General features: G+C 45.2%; 1 protein-coding gene across 1 annotated transcript in view; it reads left to right on the plus strand.

Annotated features, from left to right (window-relative positions):
* The window catches only part of GATB (glutamyl-tRNA amidotransferase subunit B), a 118,418-nt gene that overhangs the window by 13,565 nt on the left and 85,927 nt on the right, over positions 1-18,926 (plus strand). The window contains exon 3 of the mRNA XM_066573652.1: positions 11,303-11,416. Within this exon, the coding sequence (XP_066429749.1) occupies positions 11,303-11,416 (114 nt within the window). The remainder of the gene's footprint in view (positions 1-11,302; positions 11,417-18,926) is intronic.

Consider the following 18,926-nt stretch of genomic DNA (forward strand, 5'->3'; position numbering starts at 1 on the left):
CCATTGCTGAGCTTGCATCGATGGCCATGTAATGAGAGAGGACACCTGCAATTATATTCTATTTAACATAGCATAGTTTTCTGTTATCTGTAGATAATTTTATAAGTATACTTATTAATTTGGTTCCACTAAGAGTCTCCACAGTGACACACATGAAGTCTACAAGCCATTGTAATGGACGCTTTTGCTATTTAATCATGTCTAAATGTGCATACGTTTTACCTCTTTGTGACGGGCAAGCTCCTTCTTAAGAGATGATACAGTTTTAAATGTCTATTGTAACATTGCCTTTTGTTCTGAACATTTTATAGCTGCCTGATTCTTGTATCGCGGTTCTAGCTGTTGCCAGAAGACAGAGATAACCACAGGCAGTTTCTTGTACTGTCATTTATTAAATTTTGCTCGTTCGGATGAAATGACTCTAAGGCCAATTTTCTTTTAAAGTTTAAAAAAAATGCTTTCTCCATTTCACATTAGCAATCACATTTTCTCTGCCATGTCACCTTTTGACAGAAAAATGAATAGCATTAATATTGACTTAACTTTGGCCTTTGGATTACTGTAGTCTTTCAGATCTAAAGAACCCGTATTAAAGTTATATATAAATGGCTGCCAGATGTATTATTTTTTTAAAAACGAATTTACTTTATTCACCTTTTAGATATCCAGCAGATTATGTTGCGTGTGTTGAACCAGGATCATATTTGTTCAAATGTAATACATTTAAGTCCATCCAAGTTCTAGTTTTTTTTTCTTTTTTTACTGCTGAAAGGGTACATGTTTAGAATGGCCTGATTTTTCAGTAATAAATAGAAAATATTTTTTTGCAGTTCACTACCAGTCCAACCTCCATGGGCATGGCTCCAAAGGTATTAGTGTAATATGTCTCCACCAGAAGCTAGGAGTTGACCGGCCTGAACTAGAGGTAATGCCCAGGTCACACTCCAAGCTGACTATTGGCTATCCTGAACACGGCTGAGTATTTCAGCCGCTGAGGAGGCGGGGCCGCCCATCACTCAGGTGGTCTGACTGTAATCCTGGCGGTGGAGATGGGAGAACGACTCAGCAGCACTATCCTCCACACACATCTAAAGATGGGCGAGCGCTGTCTTCAGGGTGCAGGCCTGTCCATTACTCCGGTGCTCTGAGTACGATCCTCCCGGTGGAGACGCCACAGCGGGATGAGGCGCCAAGTTTAAGCGCTGAAGGTGGCGGAACAGCAGCACAGACTAGGAGGCAGCATGACCCGACAACTAATAGTGCTGAGGGCCCGCCCGTCACAGAACACGGGCAATTAACAGCGCTTAGGGTCCGCGGCCGGCTGTCACTGCAGACAGGAAAGCAGAGAGCAGAAAGGCGGCATGACCCGGCAAGTCATAGCACCACACTACAGGAGGCTGAATGCCATCATACCTGTGTTTCTGCTTCTGTAGGATGGCCAGCAGCAGAAAACAGCAGTCTGCAAGTCAGCCAATCGGCAGCTAGCTTCTCGTGTCGGCATTTTACACTAATACTATTTCCCTGTGCATATAAATATATTGAAGTAGCCGTCCTGGGACAGGCTTTCTACTAGTTAAAGTATGTGTGGCATATTTATTTAGCATATGGCTGCCAGTTTAGGCATGTTTTCAATTTGTGGCCGTACGCCTCATTGCTAATAGATGCTTCATCTCACCTGTCAATTTAATTTGTCACAATTATCACATTTATAAGGCTCGTATGAAGTTTTATATGCTCGGAAAAGGTCAAAGGCATACATTGTCGATGCAATATTTTATTTGCTACGCGTGTGTGCTGTTTCTGAGAGCATGCCCCAACATACAGAAGCTGCAACAATTGCGCTAATGATGTGCATGTATCGTCTAGGTTTTCATCCTCTTTTAACCACAGAAAACTTTATAAATGTGCCTCATAAGTTTTGTTGAAATTCTAGAGCTATGTGTTTGAAAAAAGAAATGAAATGAGAATCCACACTGTTTCTAATGTGTAAATTTACCTTTACTGGAAATTGTAAAAGCAGTATTTCCATAATATATTCCTTTTTGTTAGAATTTCTTCCATTACAAGCAGCACAGCTTCAATAGAGAAAGGAAGATGTAAAGAGGTCTAATCACCGAAGGGACAAAAGGTTTCAATAGCGACTTATGGAATACCCTGTGAACCCTCCATGTGGGTGGCAGCCCCAGCTCGTAGGCGAGAGGGTTCACCACACGTGTGATGGCAAACGGCCCTACGTAACGTGGCGCCAGCTTCAAGGACGGAACCCGCAATTTGAGATTTTTAGAAGACAGGTATACCTTCTGTCCCACCCTGTAAGGTTCAGACACAGACAGACTCTTCCCACTACGCAACTGCATACGGGCCCCCGCTGCCTCCAAGTTCCTCTGTACCTCTTTCCATACCCCCTGAAGCGTATCTGTGGCGACATCCGCTGCAGGACAGACCGACGGGGTAGGGACTGCTGTAAGGAATCGAGGATGCTGACCGTATACACAAAAAAATGGAGACACCCCAGTGGAAGAACAAAGGCGGTTGTTTAGTGCAAACTCTGCCAAGGGCAGGAACTCTGCCCACTGATGAGCCTTTTCGCTAGCAAACAACCGTAAATATTGCACTAAATCTTGGTTCTTCCGCTCAGTCTGACCATTAGTCTGCGGGTGGAACGCTGAAGAGAAGGAAAGCGACGTTCCCAGGTTTCTGCAGAAGGCACGCCAAAACTGCGACACAAACTGAACCCCGCGATCAGATACAATATTTTGGGGAACCCCATGTAGGCGAATTATTTCCTTTACAAAAATCGTGGCGAATTCTTTTGCCGAGGGTAGCTTTTTTAACGCCACAAAATGTGCCATCTTGGAGAACCGGTCGACCACCACTAAGATAGTGGTGCACTTCTGGGATTCTGGAAGGTCAGTGATGAAATCTACTGATAGGTGCGACCATGGGGTGGAAGGAACCGGTAGCGGTCTCAGAGGACCCTCCGGAGGACGCCGCCGACTCTTATTGCGAGCACAGACCGAGCAACCCCTCACAAAGTTGCGGATCTCCTGAGACATGCCTGGCCACCAGAAGAGTTTATCGTGACCGATGCCCAACCTTTGGAAAGTTCCCGGGGTCCGGGGGATGAGGCTGGGGACTTCCGGCAACTGTCTCAAGAGCTTTCAGTGGGTGAGAAGGACGATGACGATGAGACACAGTTGTCTATCAGTGAGGTAGTAGTAAGGGCAGTAAGTCCGAGGGAGGAGCGCACAGAGGATTCGGAGGAAGAGCAGCAGGACGATGAGGTGACTGACCCCACCTGGTTTGCTAAGCCTACTGAGGACAGGTCTTCAGAGGGGGAGGCAAGTGCAGCAGCAGGGCAGGTTGGAAGAGGCAGTGCGGTGGCCAGGGGTAGAGGCAGGGCCAGACCGAATAATCCACCAACTGTTTCCCAAAGCGCCCCCTCACGCCATGCCACCCTGCAGAGGCCGAGGTGCTCAAAGGTCTGGCAGTTTTTCACTGAGAGTGCAGACGACTGACGAACTGTGGTGTGCAAGGTTTGTCGCGCCAAGATCAGCCGGGGAGCCACCACCACCAGCCTCACCACCACCAGCATGCGCAGGCATATGATGGCCAAGCACCCCACAAGGTGGGACGAAGGCCGTTCACCACCTCGGGTTTGCACCACTGCCTCTCCCCCTGTGCCCCAACCTGCCACTGAGATCCAACCCCCTCTCAGGACACAGGCACGACCGTCTCCCAGCCTGCACCCACACCCTCACCTCCGCTGTCCTCGGCCCCATCCAGCAATGTCTCTCAGCGCACCGTCCAGCCAACGATAGCGCAACTGTTTGAGCGCAAGCGCAAGTACGCCGCCACGCACCGCACACTCAAGCTGTTACGGCACTCTGCCCCCCAGAGCGCCAGGTGGGGTGCCCTGATCTTCCCGCACCCCACTGTCCCTGCCTACTTGCCTCGGTCCTGGCTAACCCCAGGCGGACAACTACCCTTTTTTATTGAGGTAGACGCGTCTGAAGTGGGGACAGGAGCAGTATTTTCGCGGAAGTTCAATTCAGCAGAGCGCAACTACGACGTGAAAAAAACGCACATGGGCTATACCCAGACCTCCCACTGACTTCCTGCGACAATACTGCTCCTGTCCCCACTTCAGACGCGTCTACCTCAATAAAAAAGGGTAGTTGTCCGCCTGGGGTTAGCCAGGACCGAGGCAAGTAGGCAGGGACAGTGGGCTGCGGGAAGATCAGGGCACCCCACCTGGCGCTCTGGGGGGCAGAGTGCCGTAACAGCTTGAGTGTGCGGTGCGTGGCGGCGTACTTGCGCTTGCGCTCAAACAGTTGCGCTATCGTTGGCTGGACGGTGCGCTGAGAGACATTGCTGGATGGGGCCGAGGACAGCGGAGGTGAGGGTGTGGGTGCAGGCTGGGAGACGGTCGTGCCTGTGTCCTGAGAGGGGGTTGGATCTCAGTGGCAGGTTGGGGCACAGGGGGAGAGGCAGTGGTGCAAACCCGAGGTGGTGAACGGCCTTCGTCCCACCTTGTGGGGTGCTTGGCCATCATATGCCTGCGCATGCTGGTGGTGGTGAGGCTGGTGGTGGTGGCTCCCCGGCTGATCTTGGCGCGACAAACCTTGCACACCACAGTTCGTCAGTCGTCTGCACTCTCAGTGAAAAACTGCCAGACCTTTGAGCACCTCGGCCTCTGCAGGGTGGCATGGCGTGAGGGGGCGCTTTGGGAAACAGTTGGTGGATTATTCGGTCTGGCCCTGCCTCTACCCCTGGCCACCGCACTGCCTCTTCCAACCTGCCCTGCTGCTGCACTTGCCTCCCCCTCTGAAGACCTGTCCTCAGTAGGCTTAGCAAACCAGGTGGGGTCAGTCACCTCATCGTCCTGCTGCTCTTCCTCCGAATCCTCTGTGCGCTCCTCCCTCGGACTTACTGCCCTTACTACTACCTCACTGATAGACAACTGTGTCTCATCGTCATCGTCCTTCTCACCCACTGAAAGCTCTTGAGACAGTTGCCGGAAGTCCCCAGCCTCATCCCCCGGACCCCGGGAACTTTCCAAAGGTTGGGCATCGGTCAGGATAAACTCCTCTGGTGGGCCAGTTATTATGTTACGGCACTCTGCCCCCCAGAGTGCCAGGTGGGGTGCCCTGATCTTCCCGCACCCCACTGTCCCTGCCTACTTGCCTCGGTCCTGGCTAACCCCAGGCGGACAACTGGGCGGCGGTCCCTGCGCTGGCTAGGGACCTGGCGACTACCTAGATGGAACTACTAACAGGGGACAGAGTGCCGACAGAAGAGGCAGGTGGAACAAACCAACAAAACTTACAAGCATAGTAAGTCTGGAGATGGAGCTCACAGGTAAACAGACAGGCTACTGACGAGCAACTAGCACAGACTGGGACAGACCTGACTAGAGGCTAGCAGAACCAATAACTGGCAGTGAGCTCAGGTCACTGCCAGCCTTTTAACTAAAAGCCTCCGCCCAGGGGCGGAGAGTGGGAGGAGCCGACTCTCCCACTGTTGCATAAGGAAGGTGGAGGAGAGCGGGCGGCACCCTACGGGCGGACACGCCCACGCCGCTGCACGCTGGCTGCTCCACGCCGCTGCACGCTGGCTGCTCCACGCCGCTGCACGCTGGCTGCTCCACACCGCCGGGAGAGCCCCGACAGCAGAGCTCTGGGACGCCGGAGCCGACATCGGAGCGCCGCGCGCCGGCCGTGGGAACCAGCACCGCCCTGCATGGTAACAAAAACACTCTTATCTCAAAACCAGTTTCCCCATTGAAATCAATGGAAAAGCCATTAGTCCATTCCGGATTGTAAAGCTCTTACACTGATTTCAGTGGGGATGGCGTTGCCCCATTGTAAAGCAATAGTATGCCGGCATCCCTGCAGTGATTTTCGGGGAAGGGCTTTAAATATAAGCCCTTCCTTGAAATCATCCCTAGCTGCAGTAAAAAAATAAATAAAATATATACTCACCTGTTTGCCAGGGCTCAGGCGCGTCTAGCCGCCGTTTGTTCTGCCTGCACTGCTCTGAAGCTGTTAAGCAGGCAGGGATTAAAAATGCAGGGAGAACAAGCGGCGGCTAGACATACCTGAGCCCCTGCAGCGGTGGACAGGTGAGTATATATTTTTTACTATAGCTAGGGATGATTTTCAGGGAAGGGCTTATATTTAAAGCCCTTCCCCCAAAAATCACTGCAGAGGTTGTCGACAGGCCATTGCTTTCAATGGGGCCACCGGCAGCAGCGGCGGTCCCATTGAGAGCAAGGCCATTAACCCAAGTTTTTGCTCTTAAGTCAAAGCAAAAATTCCGGAGAGAGCGTGCTCTCAAGTCAAAAAGCTTGTAAGTTGAGGCACTCTTAACCCAAGGTATCACTGTATTGTCTTCTGCTGACTGATGTTCAGGGTTATTTAAATTTCCTACCACTAACCTAGTTTGCTATCAGTCTACTGCACCTTATATAGGGGAATTTTAATCATTAAATATTTTTTGTATATATTAGATTGAAAATCAAGTACATAGGACAGACATCTAATATGTGTAAATAAAAAAAGAAATCTTGTTATTTGTATAGCTCCAACTTATTCTACAGCACTTTCAAGTAATTTATTTATTACTCCCACCAAGCTGGGTACTTATTTTCCCGACCTCGAAGGATGGAAGTCAACCTTGAGCCGACTACCTGAACCATGTGGGGATTGAACCTACAGCTTCAAGTCGTGAGTAGAGACGAGCGAGCATACTTGATAAGGCAAACTACTTGAGCGAGTAGTGCCTTATTCGAGTACCTGCCTTCTCGTCTCTAAAGATTCGGGTGCCGGCGGGGAGGAACGGAGAAGAGATCTCTCTCTCCCCCCCGCTCACCCCTGCTCACCGCCGCAACTCACCTGTCACCCGCGCTGGCAGCCGAATCTTTAGAGACGAGCGGGCAGGTACTCGAATAAGGCACTACTCGCTCGAGTAGTTTGCCTTAGCGAGTATGCTCGCTCATCTCTAGTCGTGAGCGAAGGCTTAGGACTGTATTTCTGCTGCCTTAACCCTCTGCACCATACAGGGCTCATGTTTAATTACATTATTATGAACTTTGTGGACATTGCTGGTAGAATATTAATAATGTGGTACTAAGGAAGACATTCAATATGATGTAATTTTAACACAATGTAGAGTTGAATTCGCACATTGTATATATTCCAATTCTATCGGTTCAGTTGTGTCCGACTCTTGGATACTCCAGTCCTCTCCATGCTTCTCTATTCCGGTGTCCTCCTTGATGGTGTCCAGCCCAATGTGTTTTTTATCTCCCCTGTTTCCTTTCATTATTGACCATTCCAAGTAGCATTGCTTTTTCCAGCAAATTCGCTCTCATCTCGTGTCGAAAGTAAGTTGATTTCTGTTTGGTGACATTGCCTTAACAGGGAATGTTTAGCTTGCAAAAAAGAAGGCTGAGAGGAGACTTAATAGCTGTCTGCAAATATTTGAAGGGCTGTCACAGTGCAGAGGGATCAGCCCTATTCTTATTTGTACAAGGAAAGACTAGAAGCAATGGGATGAAACTGAAAGGGAGGAGACACAGATTAGATATTAGAAAAAAACTTTCTGACAGTGAGGGTGATCAATGAGTGGATCAGGTTACCACGGGAGGTGGTGAGTTCTTCAATGGAAGTCTTCAAACAGAGGCTGGACAAATATCTGTCTGGAATGATTTAGTGAATCCTGCACTGAGCAGGGGGTTGGACCCAATGACACTGGAGGTCCCTTCCAACTCTACCATTCTATGACACACCTTGGTTCATACGGTCCAGGACAACTTTGTTGATAACACTAACTGTCCAGGGGATATGTAGACGTTTTCTCCAACACCACAGCTCAAAAGCGTAAATTTTTCTTCTGTCTGCTATCCTCAAAGTTCGTGTCTCACAGCCATATGTTGCACTTGGGAAGACGATGGCTGTGTTTAACCGTCATTTGATGGTGACTGAGACATCCTTTCATTTCCATATTGGGTCCATGCTCACCATACCCGTACGCCTCATTGCTAATAGATGCTTTATCTCACCTATCGAGCTCCCACTATGATCGATGAGGGACCCAAGGAATACAAAACTATTAACCTCTTTGATTTCCTCATTGTTGACCTGTATGTGGACTTCCTTGTTGGCAGTGGTCATGATCATTGTCTTCTTGCTGATCAGCTGAAGTCCCATCTTCTCACTTTCTTCTTTTAGCTTCAGGATCAGCGTCTTCAGATGCTTTACTGTCTCTCCTTGCAGGGACGTAACGTCTGCGTATCTTAAATTAGTGATCTTGGATATCTAACAAGATGGATGATAAACGAGTGAGCTGAGATCAAGTCAATCTACTTTAAAGTGTCCCGAGAGGAAGGAAGAGGGGAAGGAAACAAGAGATATAATGATCTTGCATTCCATTATCATTACAGACTGCTGTTATATACAAACTATATGTTTGAAACCTCCGTAATCTACAGCTCTGAACAAGCAGTTCACAAAAGAAGAGAATAAGAACAATACTTTGATAAAGACGCAATCGCCCACGTCCTGGGACATCAAATTTTGTATATGGTTAGCATGCACCAAATTGATTAGTGTATTGTTCTGTTTCTTTTACAAAATATGTGTATATGAATAAGCGTAGCTTCATTGCTAAAACTGTGTTATTTGCTGCTATGAAAACTGTAAGAAAGAAACTTCCATAACGGAGAAAACTTTGAGTCAAAGACTTTCATGTTCAGATCTTACTTTTGTAATTAGATTGCAACTAAGCTGTAGGCTTAAAGGGGTTTTCCCACGACAGCAATTAGGGTTAAACACTTCTGTATGGCCATATAAATGCACTTTGTAATATACATCGTGCATTAAATATTGGCCATACAGAAGCTATTTACTTACCTACAGGGGGTCCCCCCCCTGTGCTGGCATCCCCGTTTCCATGGCGCCGACCAAACTTCTCCTTTGGTCGCAGGAACAGTTGCGCTTGCGCGCTGAAGATTCCTCTTCTGGATGGTCCGGGCTCACGAGCTGCGTCCTGGCTCCTCCCTCCCACTTCTCCGCGTCACCGCATAGCTCCGCCCCTGTCACGTGGTGCCGATCAGCCAATGAGGTGGCTGTAATCGGCAGTGGAGCTCAGACTGGAGAAGAACATCCACGGTGCACCGTGGGAAAAGACCAGCGGTGCACCTTGGGAAATGACGGCGGCCATCTTGGAAGAAGAATTTTATAACTTCATAAAACTGCTTCATGGTGAGTAGAAACGCTCTATACAAACGATTTACATGGGTAGTTTGTGATGTTTGCTGAACATGGGGGACTGAGCTGTGAAAAAATTTTCATTTTGGCCGCGGGACAACCCCTTTAAGGCCTTGAAGGAAAGACACTTTTCAGGTTTTTCATTCTCGTTTTTTCATCCCCATGCTCTAAGAGCTGTAATTTTTTAAAATTTTTTTCAACAATAGACCCATATGAGGTCTTGTTTTTTAGCTGGGCAATTTGTATTTTTTTAGGCCTGTTTCACACAGGCTACAAAATTGCACAATTTTGTAGCGATGCGACATTGCTACAAAACGCATATATGTGAAGCGCATAGTTTGCAGTGGGTTCTTTCACATGAGATGTTTTGTAGCCTGAAAGAACCCATTTGAAAGCATGGGTTTCACATACATGTTGCATTGCTAAAAAATCATGCGATTTTTGTAGCCTGTGTGAAACAGGCCCTAATGGTATCATTTAATGTACCATGTGACGTGCTGAAAAACTTGTGAGACTTTCTGTAGTTTTTATTAGTACCATTTTGTAGTACATTCGACTTTTTGATTGCTTTTTATTAAATTTTTTTCTTGGAAACAGGAAAAAGCTGAATTCTGACGTTGTGTTGTTGTTTTTTTTTTTTTCTGACAACATTCACCGAGCAGGATAAATAATGTTTTACTTTGATAGATCGGACTATAACGGACATAGCGATACAAAATATGTTTCTTTTTTATTGTGAATTTTTTTAGTATAAATATGGGAAAAGAGGTTTTTTTTCTCGTTTTTTTTTTTTTTTTTTTTAATTTTATTACCTTCTATTTTTTTTAGTCCCCATAGGGGACTTGAACTTGCAACCCTTTGATCGCTCCTGCAGTATAGTGTAATACCATATTAATACATTATACTTTGAGATTCTACTACCTTGCTAAGTAAAAGAGTGGTCCATAGTGTGGATGAATTAATCATTCTCTGCGTAACTCTGAAAATCTGTTGACTTTTCCAACACAATTCATTGATAAACCTCCCACACTGACCTTTAGTCTGGTCTTATTTGAATTCTGTGATTGGCGTCCCCGCAGATGAGCAGCGGTAAAACGTAGACATTGAAAGGCAAGCTTTTTCAAATTTTCCTTCACACTCGTGGTACGGATTGCATATTCCGCAAATGGAAGAAGAATTGCAGCATGCTCTATTTTACTGCAATATCCATGCGGACTGCCTCCATTGATGTCAATGAAGGCGTGCGACCAGCAGGTCATAAGCAATTAACGTTGCATATGGGCTATGGGTATCCATGTCATCGCTAAGCGACGTTGGGGGAAAGGCCAAGAAAAAAAAATCCTGTACTGCGCATGACCACCTGCAAGCCTCCTGGGTCATTCGCAAAATGGTAAAGTGCCGTACGCAGGGTCACCGGCCGGGCTCACAGCTGGAATCAACTGCGGGCCTCTCTGATGTGGAATCCAACCCCCTCGTGTGAGACCGGTCTTAATCAGATGAGGTTCCTGAGTGGTTTCCTTATTCTCCATAATCTTGTGCAGTGCTACAAAACTGGAGCTTTAGTTGTCACATTTTTATGCAGTTGACATCTGTAGTACAAATACATCTTGTCTTTGGGTTGTAGTATTCTGTTTAACCTTGCTTTTTTACAACATTCATGCCGTATTGCACACCATTAGCAAGGCTACAGTCCTGCTCTGCCAGCAGCACATTTGTGATTAGATGTCCTCTGCCCCACCCCTTTCTGGTTGTAGTTTTCTAGACTATGTAATCATTGTTTTCTCTATGCTATAATGAGTCTAATTTGGCTGTGGTACGGAGTCTCCAGTCAGTTATAAGCCTAGGACGGTTGATTTGTGCCCTCCTGGCTCCGCATTCAATCACACAGGAATTCTGCTTTTCTTCGTTTTCAGAACGTGACTCCCCAGTGCAGCTTAACATTACTGCTCTGTGCTCGCCGTCTTTAAACTGATGCCTATAATATATTTCCTCCTTTCACTGGTTTTGTTTTATGCTTCTTGTTGTTGTAGACCATTAACAGGAGATGTGTGGAAGCCGCTGTGATGACCGGCCTTGCCCTAAACTGTACCATAAACAAGAAGTCCTTGTTTGATCGCAAACACTATTTCTACGCCGACCTGCCTGTACGTATCTCCGTTCCATTTTCTGTAAGCATGTTTAGCATTGTTAAATTACTGTAGGGGTCTGGCTCATTGCAAAAGAAATAAATCTTAAAAATGTATGTAACGTTGAGTATACTTGGTCAGGAGAGGTGCCCACGTCACAGGCCTCTCACCAGCTAAGCCAGAAATTAAACCTACTGCACACTGAGGGGCAAACACCCCGAAACAGCTGTCTGTGTATGGTTTTCTGGCCTATTCCTAATCATTGTTATAAAGACATGTATTAAGGGTCTGACATTGATTTGCAGGAATGCTGCCCTCCAGTAGGTGGCGCTGCAGACATATTGTTCCATCTTCCTTATTTTCGTTGAATATACTGTTACTTGCGTGAGGCTGCTAAAAAATTACACAAGTGGTGTGAATAATAATTCCCCCATTTATGCTAATATAGTCACAGAAAGGGCTTAAGACCCAGTTACATGATGCAATTTTCCTACACCACTAATTAAAACCGTAGTCCACTCTTACATTTGTTATAACATTCATGATTCCAGCATTGCAACTATCCTACATATAAAAATAAAAATTGTGCTCACATATTTGAGTAAACAGAACTACTGATACAGTACAGTAGGTTAAGTCAGAAGATATTAATTCAATGCATGCTTTGCAGCCCTAGGAGCATTCATGGCAACCAATCGGCATGCCTGGTCACATCCTGTGTTTTAGGAACTAGTGGCACCTCCTCTGGCTAATTGCTTAGAATAGTGTCCTCAGGGACCCCCCCCCCCCCCCCCCAGGTCATGGTTTGAGGATATCCTATAGAGAGAACGCCTGTGGCAATGTCGGAGGCACTGGAGTTGAGAAACAATGGCTTAGACCCTTAGGGCAGCATTGACCGCAGCATCTAAGTAGTTAACAGCTGTGATTGGAGCTAGCTCGGATTGTGGCCATTGACAGCTGTTGAAAACACCACTAGCCTCCACTCCATACAGTTTCCTCAACTACATGACGCATATTTTCATTATGTGGTCTAGAATAGGTTAATAGTACCTTGATAAAAACAAAAACTATGTATTGTTTCAAAATAAATGTATTATTGACTCAGCTTTGCACATTAGTATTGATTAATCTGTAGAGATGATTTGATGAAATACTCTTGTGTTTTATGTATGTGAAACATGGAAGACAAATCATAAACTTATCTCTTGTTATTCTTCCTTCATTTGTCAGACTGTTCCTTAAGTTGTACAGTTCTGTAATAATTCTACTGTCTTGAAGCCTTTCAAAGGGTATAATGAAAAGACGGTACATGTAAGTCTAGGCTCTGCGCTAAGATTAAAATGCATTCTTTGATGCATGAACTCTGATCAGAAGACAATGACTGGTCTCTTCTCTAGAAGATGACGGCACTTAATTCTTGACTTTTCCACCTCTAATCCTTTCTATCTAGTGATTAGTATATGATATCTGCAGCATTAGATGAAATATATCTCTGAAGTGGGAAGAAATTAGTAGATGCTAGATTCGATATTGTGGTCTTAATCTGCTCTTTGACAGCTCTGTCATGCTAACACCATTTTTTCTTGGTTAAAGTGTAACGTCTATTTAAAGTAAAAACTACAGTTAAACAGCACTTACTGGCTAAATCGTCGGTACGTTTTATGGATGGTGGTTTTCACTTTATTGGATATAACTGTTGGACCTCAATGGAGTCCATTGTGCACACTCTGCAAGAACTTTAGAAATTAAGTGTCAATATAATGCTAATTGGGCACTAAATTTAAAACAGCAACATTAGCACATTATGCATGGCCTCCATTTCCTTATTTCCCAGAAATGAGGGAAAATTCAGGACTTTTTGCCAATCTGAATGCTCGTTCCTTCTTAGTTAGCTCAGTACGGAAAGCACACCTATTGCCCAACAGCCAGCATGTAGACAGTTTATGGTTTCACTTTGCTGTGGGAGGATGCACAACATGGGTCTCGCCCCCCTCCTCAGCATACATTGCTTAGATGCTGTATTCGGAGAGTAGGAGCAATCCCATGGCGATGAGCGAGACCGAAATGTTTTCATTCAGGGTGCATTTTGAAAGAAGGTTGTATTTTCCTAACGAAGAATGAACAAAATAATAGTTAAACCTATTACAAAGTTACTTCATTTGACTTATAGTACAAGGACAGGTAAAGTGCTTTTGATGATCGCTTCTGCTGTGCCGTACCAGATTGCTGGATCGGTTAGGATCTCTACATTTCCTGGAGAACCTGGAAATACCAGGAAGTCCTGCTGCAATATTTAATGAAGAAATAGGAATCTACTGATGAAATACAATTAAAGACATTTTGGGCCAGCTCACACGAGCGTATGCATAAAACACTGAATATATAACGCAGCATTTTATCGTCTACGTTGCCAGGGAGGGCAGATGCTTGGCTGTCGGACGACAGCCTGGCACTTGCTGTAACAGCAACCACGGCATGTAAAAGGCTTAAAAGGGAGGGGGCTCCCCATGTCACCCATGGGTCCCAACGGATGTTTATATGGCACACGGAGTCTTAAATATAGTTTCTGGGTCTGCCAGCTACGGTGGCCTATTAGGCTTTTATAGGCTTTCTAATAAAGTGCTATACTGAGGTATTACAGTGTATTAAAAGAATGATAAAATTTGGTGATATTTAAGTCCCACATATGTGGTTTTGCTGCAAGTGTAATAATCCAGAGAAAAAAGGTAGTACATTTAACCTGCAGAGTGCATGTCGTGAAAAAAAAATACAAAAAAAGGCGAAAACGGCTACTTCTCTCCCTATCTCGCCTTACAAAAAACTAAATAGAAAGTGATCAAAACGTCACATGGATTAACAAATGATCGCATTAAAAAGTAGAACCCATCCTGCAAAAAAATCCCTTACACAGCATCATTCACAAAAAAAAATGACAGCGGTCTTCAAATGCAGTGAGAAACAAAACTTTTTTTTTTAAGTGTGAGGAAAACAAAGGTTGGAAAAAATGTATATATATTAGAGATGAGCGAGCGTACTCGGAAAAGCACTACTCGCTCGAGTATCGCTGTGTTCGGGTCTGAAGATTCGGGTGCCGGCACGGAGCGGGGAGCTGCAGGGGAGAGCGGGGAGGAACAGAGGTAAGATCTTTCTCTCCCTCTCCCCCGCCCGCTCTCCCCTGCTCCCCGCTGCGACTCACCTGTCAGCTGCAGCGGCACCCGAATCTTCAGGGACGAGCACAGCGATACTCGGATAAAGCACATTACTCGAGCGAGTAGTGCTTTTCCGAGTACGCTCGCTCATCTCTAATATATATCATTTTGGTATGGACATAATCGCACTGACCTGCAGAATTAATTTAACATTTCATTTATACTGCACATTAGATAATTCATAGCAGACGTCCACAGCTGAAAGCTAGATTTCTATCTTGGGTTGACCAGCAGATCAGCACATTGATTCTCCTCGTAATTCAGTGGGGAAAAGCTTTTCCATGTGGAATCCACAGCAATAATGAACATGTTGTGGATTTTTTCATCTACACCATGTTCATTGTTGCTCTCAGGTATTTTCCTCAGCGTGTGAGCGGATATGAATTTCCCCATTCGCATGCGTTTCTGGTAGAATGTTAACGGGTTCTAGGATTTAGCCATGGAATTAGCAGAATGTGAACATGACCTTAAAAAGCAACAATGATAACACACTCAGCAATACTGATTGCTTGAGAACAGCTTGCTGTACTCCCAAATATCCTTCTCAGCCAGACACCAGGCATATTATACCACCACCTGCTCCCAAACTCCCGTTCTGTGAGCTGTTAGGAATTTTTGGGCCATTTTATAGATGTGTACTCTTGTATAGACACCCTTGTTATAACTCAGAAGATCAGTTGAAACTAAAAGTTGTCTAATCTGTGCAGAAAGAAAAGTAGCAGGTCTTGTAATAATTGGAATATAATGGCTCAGATTTTCCCAGTTCCTTGTTAGCGCAAATGGAGCGCTACATGTAGTTCTTGCTGTTCCAAATTAATTTTAAGTGTTCAAGCTGCTCGAAGAATTACAGGTCACACGGCATTGGCGTAATCCACTGAATTCCTTTATTCATCTAACAGACTTGAGTATTTATAGATTTCAAACAAAGAACAAACTAAAGGCCCCTTTATACGCAATAATTATCGCTCAAAATCCGTTCAAATGGTCGAACCTGAGCGATAATCATTACATGTAAACTCTGCATAAAATCCATCATTCAGCCACTGAAAGACTGAGCAAATACATTCCATTTAAATGCATTTCGCTCATCTTTCAAAAGACTGCAGGATACGCTGTGTACTAAGGCCCTTTTAGACTACGATTTTCACTCAAAAATCGCTCAAAGCCGTCTTTTGAGCGATAATCGTTGTGTCGAACTGCACTGACATCATGCAGTTTTCATTAAGCCTTTGCTGATCGCCGATCTTTCAGCGTGCTGAAAGATCAACGATCAGTTACCAGGAATTCACAGCGGGATACAGCTGATACTATTGTTTCAGCTGTATCCCGCTCCCTGATGACAGGCTGGGTATGAAGAATAGAGCGGTCCAGCTCTATTCTCCATACCCCGCTTGAAGCCCTCGGCCGTTTAACAGCCGGGCGCTCCGAGCAGAGAACAGCTGGATGCAGAAGACAAGCAGAGACACCCCACTTGTCTACTGCATCCTCCACTCGGAGCGCTTGGCTGTATAACAGACGGGCGCTGCAAGCGGGGAACAGCTGGATGCAGAAGACAAGCAGGGACAGCCCGCTTGTCTTCTGCATCCTCTAGGAGCGCTGTATAGGAATACAACGATTATTGCTCAGAAATTGCTCAAAAGATTTTTTGAGCAATAATCATTGTGTCTAAACCAGCCTCTAGTTGTTATTTATGCAAAGCAAAACAGGAGTACACTGTGTACTCTGCTAGTAGCAGAACAATGGAATCTGCCAACAGATGTATACACAGCTAGGCATGTGTTTAAACACACATCCAGCTCAGCAAACAACTCTGGGAGGAGTTAACTATCTCTAAAATCCTTGATTAACATTTATGATTATTTGTAATTAGCAGTTTTTGTCAATCAAATAAAGCTTACCTGAAGGTTATAAATCCATATGTGTTATGTGTATACACATACACACAATAATATATATATATATATATATATATATATATATATATATATATATATATACACACACACATATACATAAGTATACATATCAATATAGCTAATTATCATTTGTTTACCAAACAGACTAATATATGTAAAGGTCCTTCTACATGTAAAGATAATCTTTCAAATGGCCAAAAGATTGAAAGATTTAGCGATGTATTTGCATAAAGTGTTAATGGCTTTAATCATCTTCATTTGTGTGTAAAAGGACCTTTTTAATCATCACCTTTTTCCTCCCAGAGTTGTTTGCTGAGCTGGGTGTGTGTTTAAACACACAGCCGGCTGTGTAAACATCTGCCTGCAGATTCCATTGTTCTCCTAGAGGCAGAGTGCACAGTGTACTAGTTATGTATGCAAAGCAAAATACAGCCATTAAGGCCCAGTTAGACACAACGATTATTGCTCAAAATTCACTCAAAAGTCGTCTTTTGAGCGATATTCGTTGTGTCTAACTGCACTGACATCGTGCAGTTTTCGTTATCCCGTCGCTCATCTTTGTCTTTCAGTGTGCTAAAAGACGATGATGAGCGTTATCAGGGATTCACAGCGGGATACAGCTGATACTATTGTTTCAGCTGTATCCCACTCCCTGAACACTGGCAGGGTATGAAGTGCCGAGCTGTCCAGCTCTGTTCTCCATACCTGACATGGAGCACTTGGCTGTCCGAGCAGAGAACAATTGGATGCAGAAGACAAGCGGGGCCACTCTGCTTGTCTTCTGCATCCTCCGCTCAGAGCGCTCGGCTGTATAACAGCCGGGCGCTCGGAGCGGAGAACAGCTGGATGCAGAAGACAAGCAGGGACACCCCACTTGTCTTCTGCATCCTCCGCTGACAGTGCAAGGTGATTGCTCATCTTGAGCGGTCATCTTGCGCTGTAAATGACACAACGATTATCGCTTAAAAGTCCCTTGAGCGACATCTTTTGAGCGATTATCGTTGTCTAAATGGGCCTTTACACTGCGTATCCTGCAGTCTTTTGAAAGATGAGGGAAATACATTCAAATGGAATGTATTTGCTCAGTCTTTTAGTGGCTGAATGATGGATTTTATGGGGAGCTAAAATCCACCATTCAGACGAACAGTGCACGATGCCCGTGTTTACATGTAATGATTATTGCTCATTTTCAGCCATTTGGACTACTCTTGAGCGTTAATCGTTGCGTGTAAAAGGGCCTTACCTCTATATATGCTATATAATAAATACATGTCTTTGTGAGAAAAGTCCAGTCCATTCACTCCTCTTTCACCTACCCCCCCCTCCTTGGGGATGGGGGGGTTAGCTGCTATGCACTATTAACCCCTTAGTGACTGCCCCATTGCCTTTTTATGTCCTGGCCTGCTGGGCTTAATTCCCAGAGGACGTAAAAACATGCCTCCTCTGAGAATTAAAGCCCTGCAGGCTCAGGACGTGATAGCTCCATGCTGTCTGTTACCGGAGGTAGCCGACAGCATGGAGCTGTCATCCAGGGCCGCGGGACCCCACCCCCGGTCAGTTTTGGCGCATGCGCCCGTCGCCAAAATGGCAGACGCAAGCGCAGAAGCTGGGGAGGGCAAGAGGAAATTTAAAATCTCCTTGCTCCTGGCTACTAAAGGTAGCCAAGAGCTTGGAGATGTCACGGGGGGCCGCGGTGAGCTGGCTTCGGTCACGTGATTGCCATTATTCAATGGATAATGCCGATCACGTAAAAGTTAAAAGACAGTTAAAGTTTGACGCTCCGTTCAGTTTGGGCCCCGTTGTGCATCCAGATAGAAGATTAGGGCCACAATGGGTATGTTTCTGAACACGGGATAAATGGGGGTATACATTTTGGGGTGAAAGTCTTTATTCCTATGTATGCTGTACAAAAAACACTATTTTTAAAATGACATAATTGCCAAAAAAACAAAAATCGTAATTTTTTCGTTCTGCTTTGCTTTGATTCATTCAAAAACTGTTGGGTCAAAATACGCCATACACCCCTAGATTAATGCGCTAAGAGGTCTATTTTCCAAAATGAGGTCATTTGTGGGGGTCCTCCGCGTTTTGGCCGCTCAAGGGGTCTACAAGTGAGCAATGGGGCCTAAAACGTCTTCAAGCAAAATGTCTGATCTGAAAGCCACCCGCTGCTCCTTTCGGTTTTGGCCCTGTTGTACATACGAACAGAAGATTAGGGCCACAATGGGTATGTTTCTGAACACCGGACAAACGGGGGTATGCATTTTGAGGTGTAAATCCTCATTTTCATGTCAACTATAGAAAAAAATCCTGTGTTTAAAATTATGTATTTGCAAAAATATGAAATTTTATTTTTTGTACTCTAAATTGCATTAATTCCTGAAAAGAAACTGTGGGGTCAAA

Source organism: Eleutherodactylus coqui, chromosome 7 (assembly GCF_035609145.1).
Source record: "Eleutherodactylus coqui strain aEleCoq1 chromosome 7, aEleCoq1.hap1, whole genome shotgun sequence".
Lineage (NCBI taxonomy): Eukaryota > Metazoa > Chordata > Amphibia > Anura > Eleutherodactylidae > Eleutherodactylus > Eleutherodactylus coqui.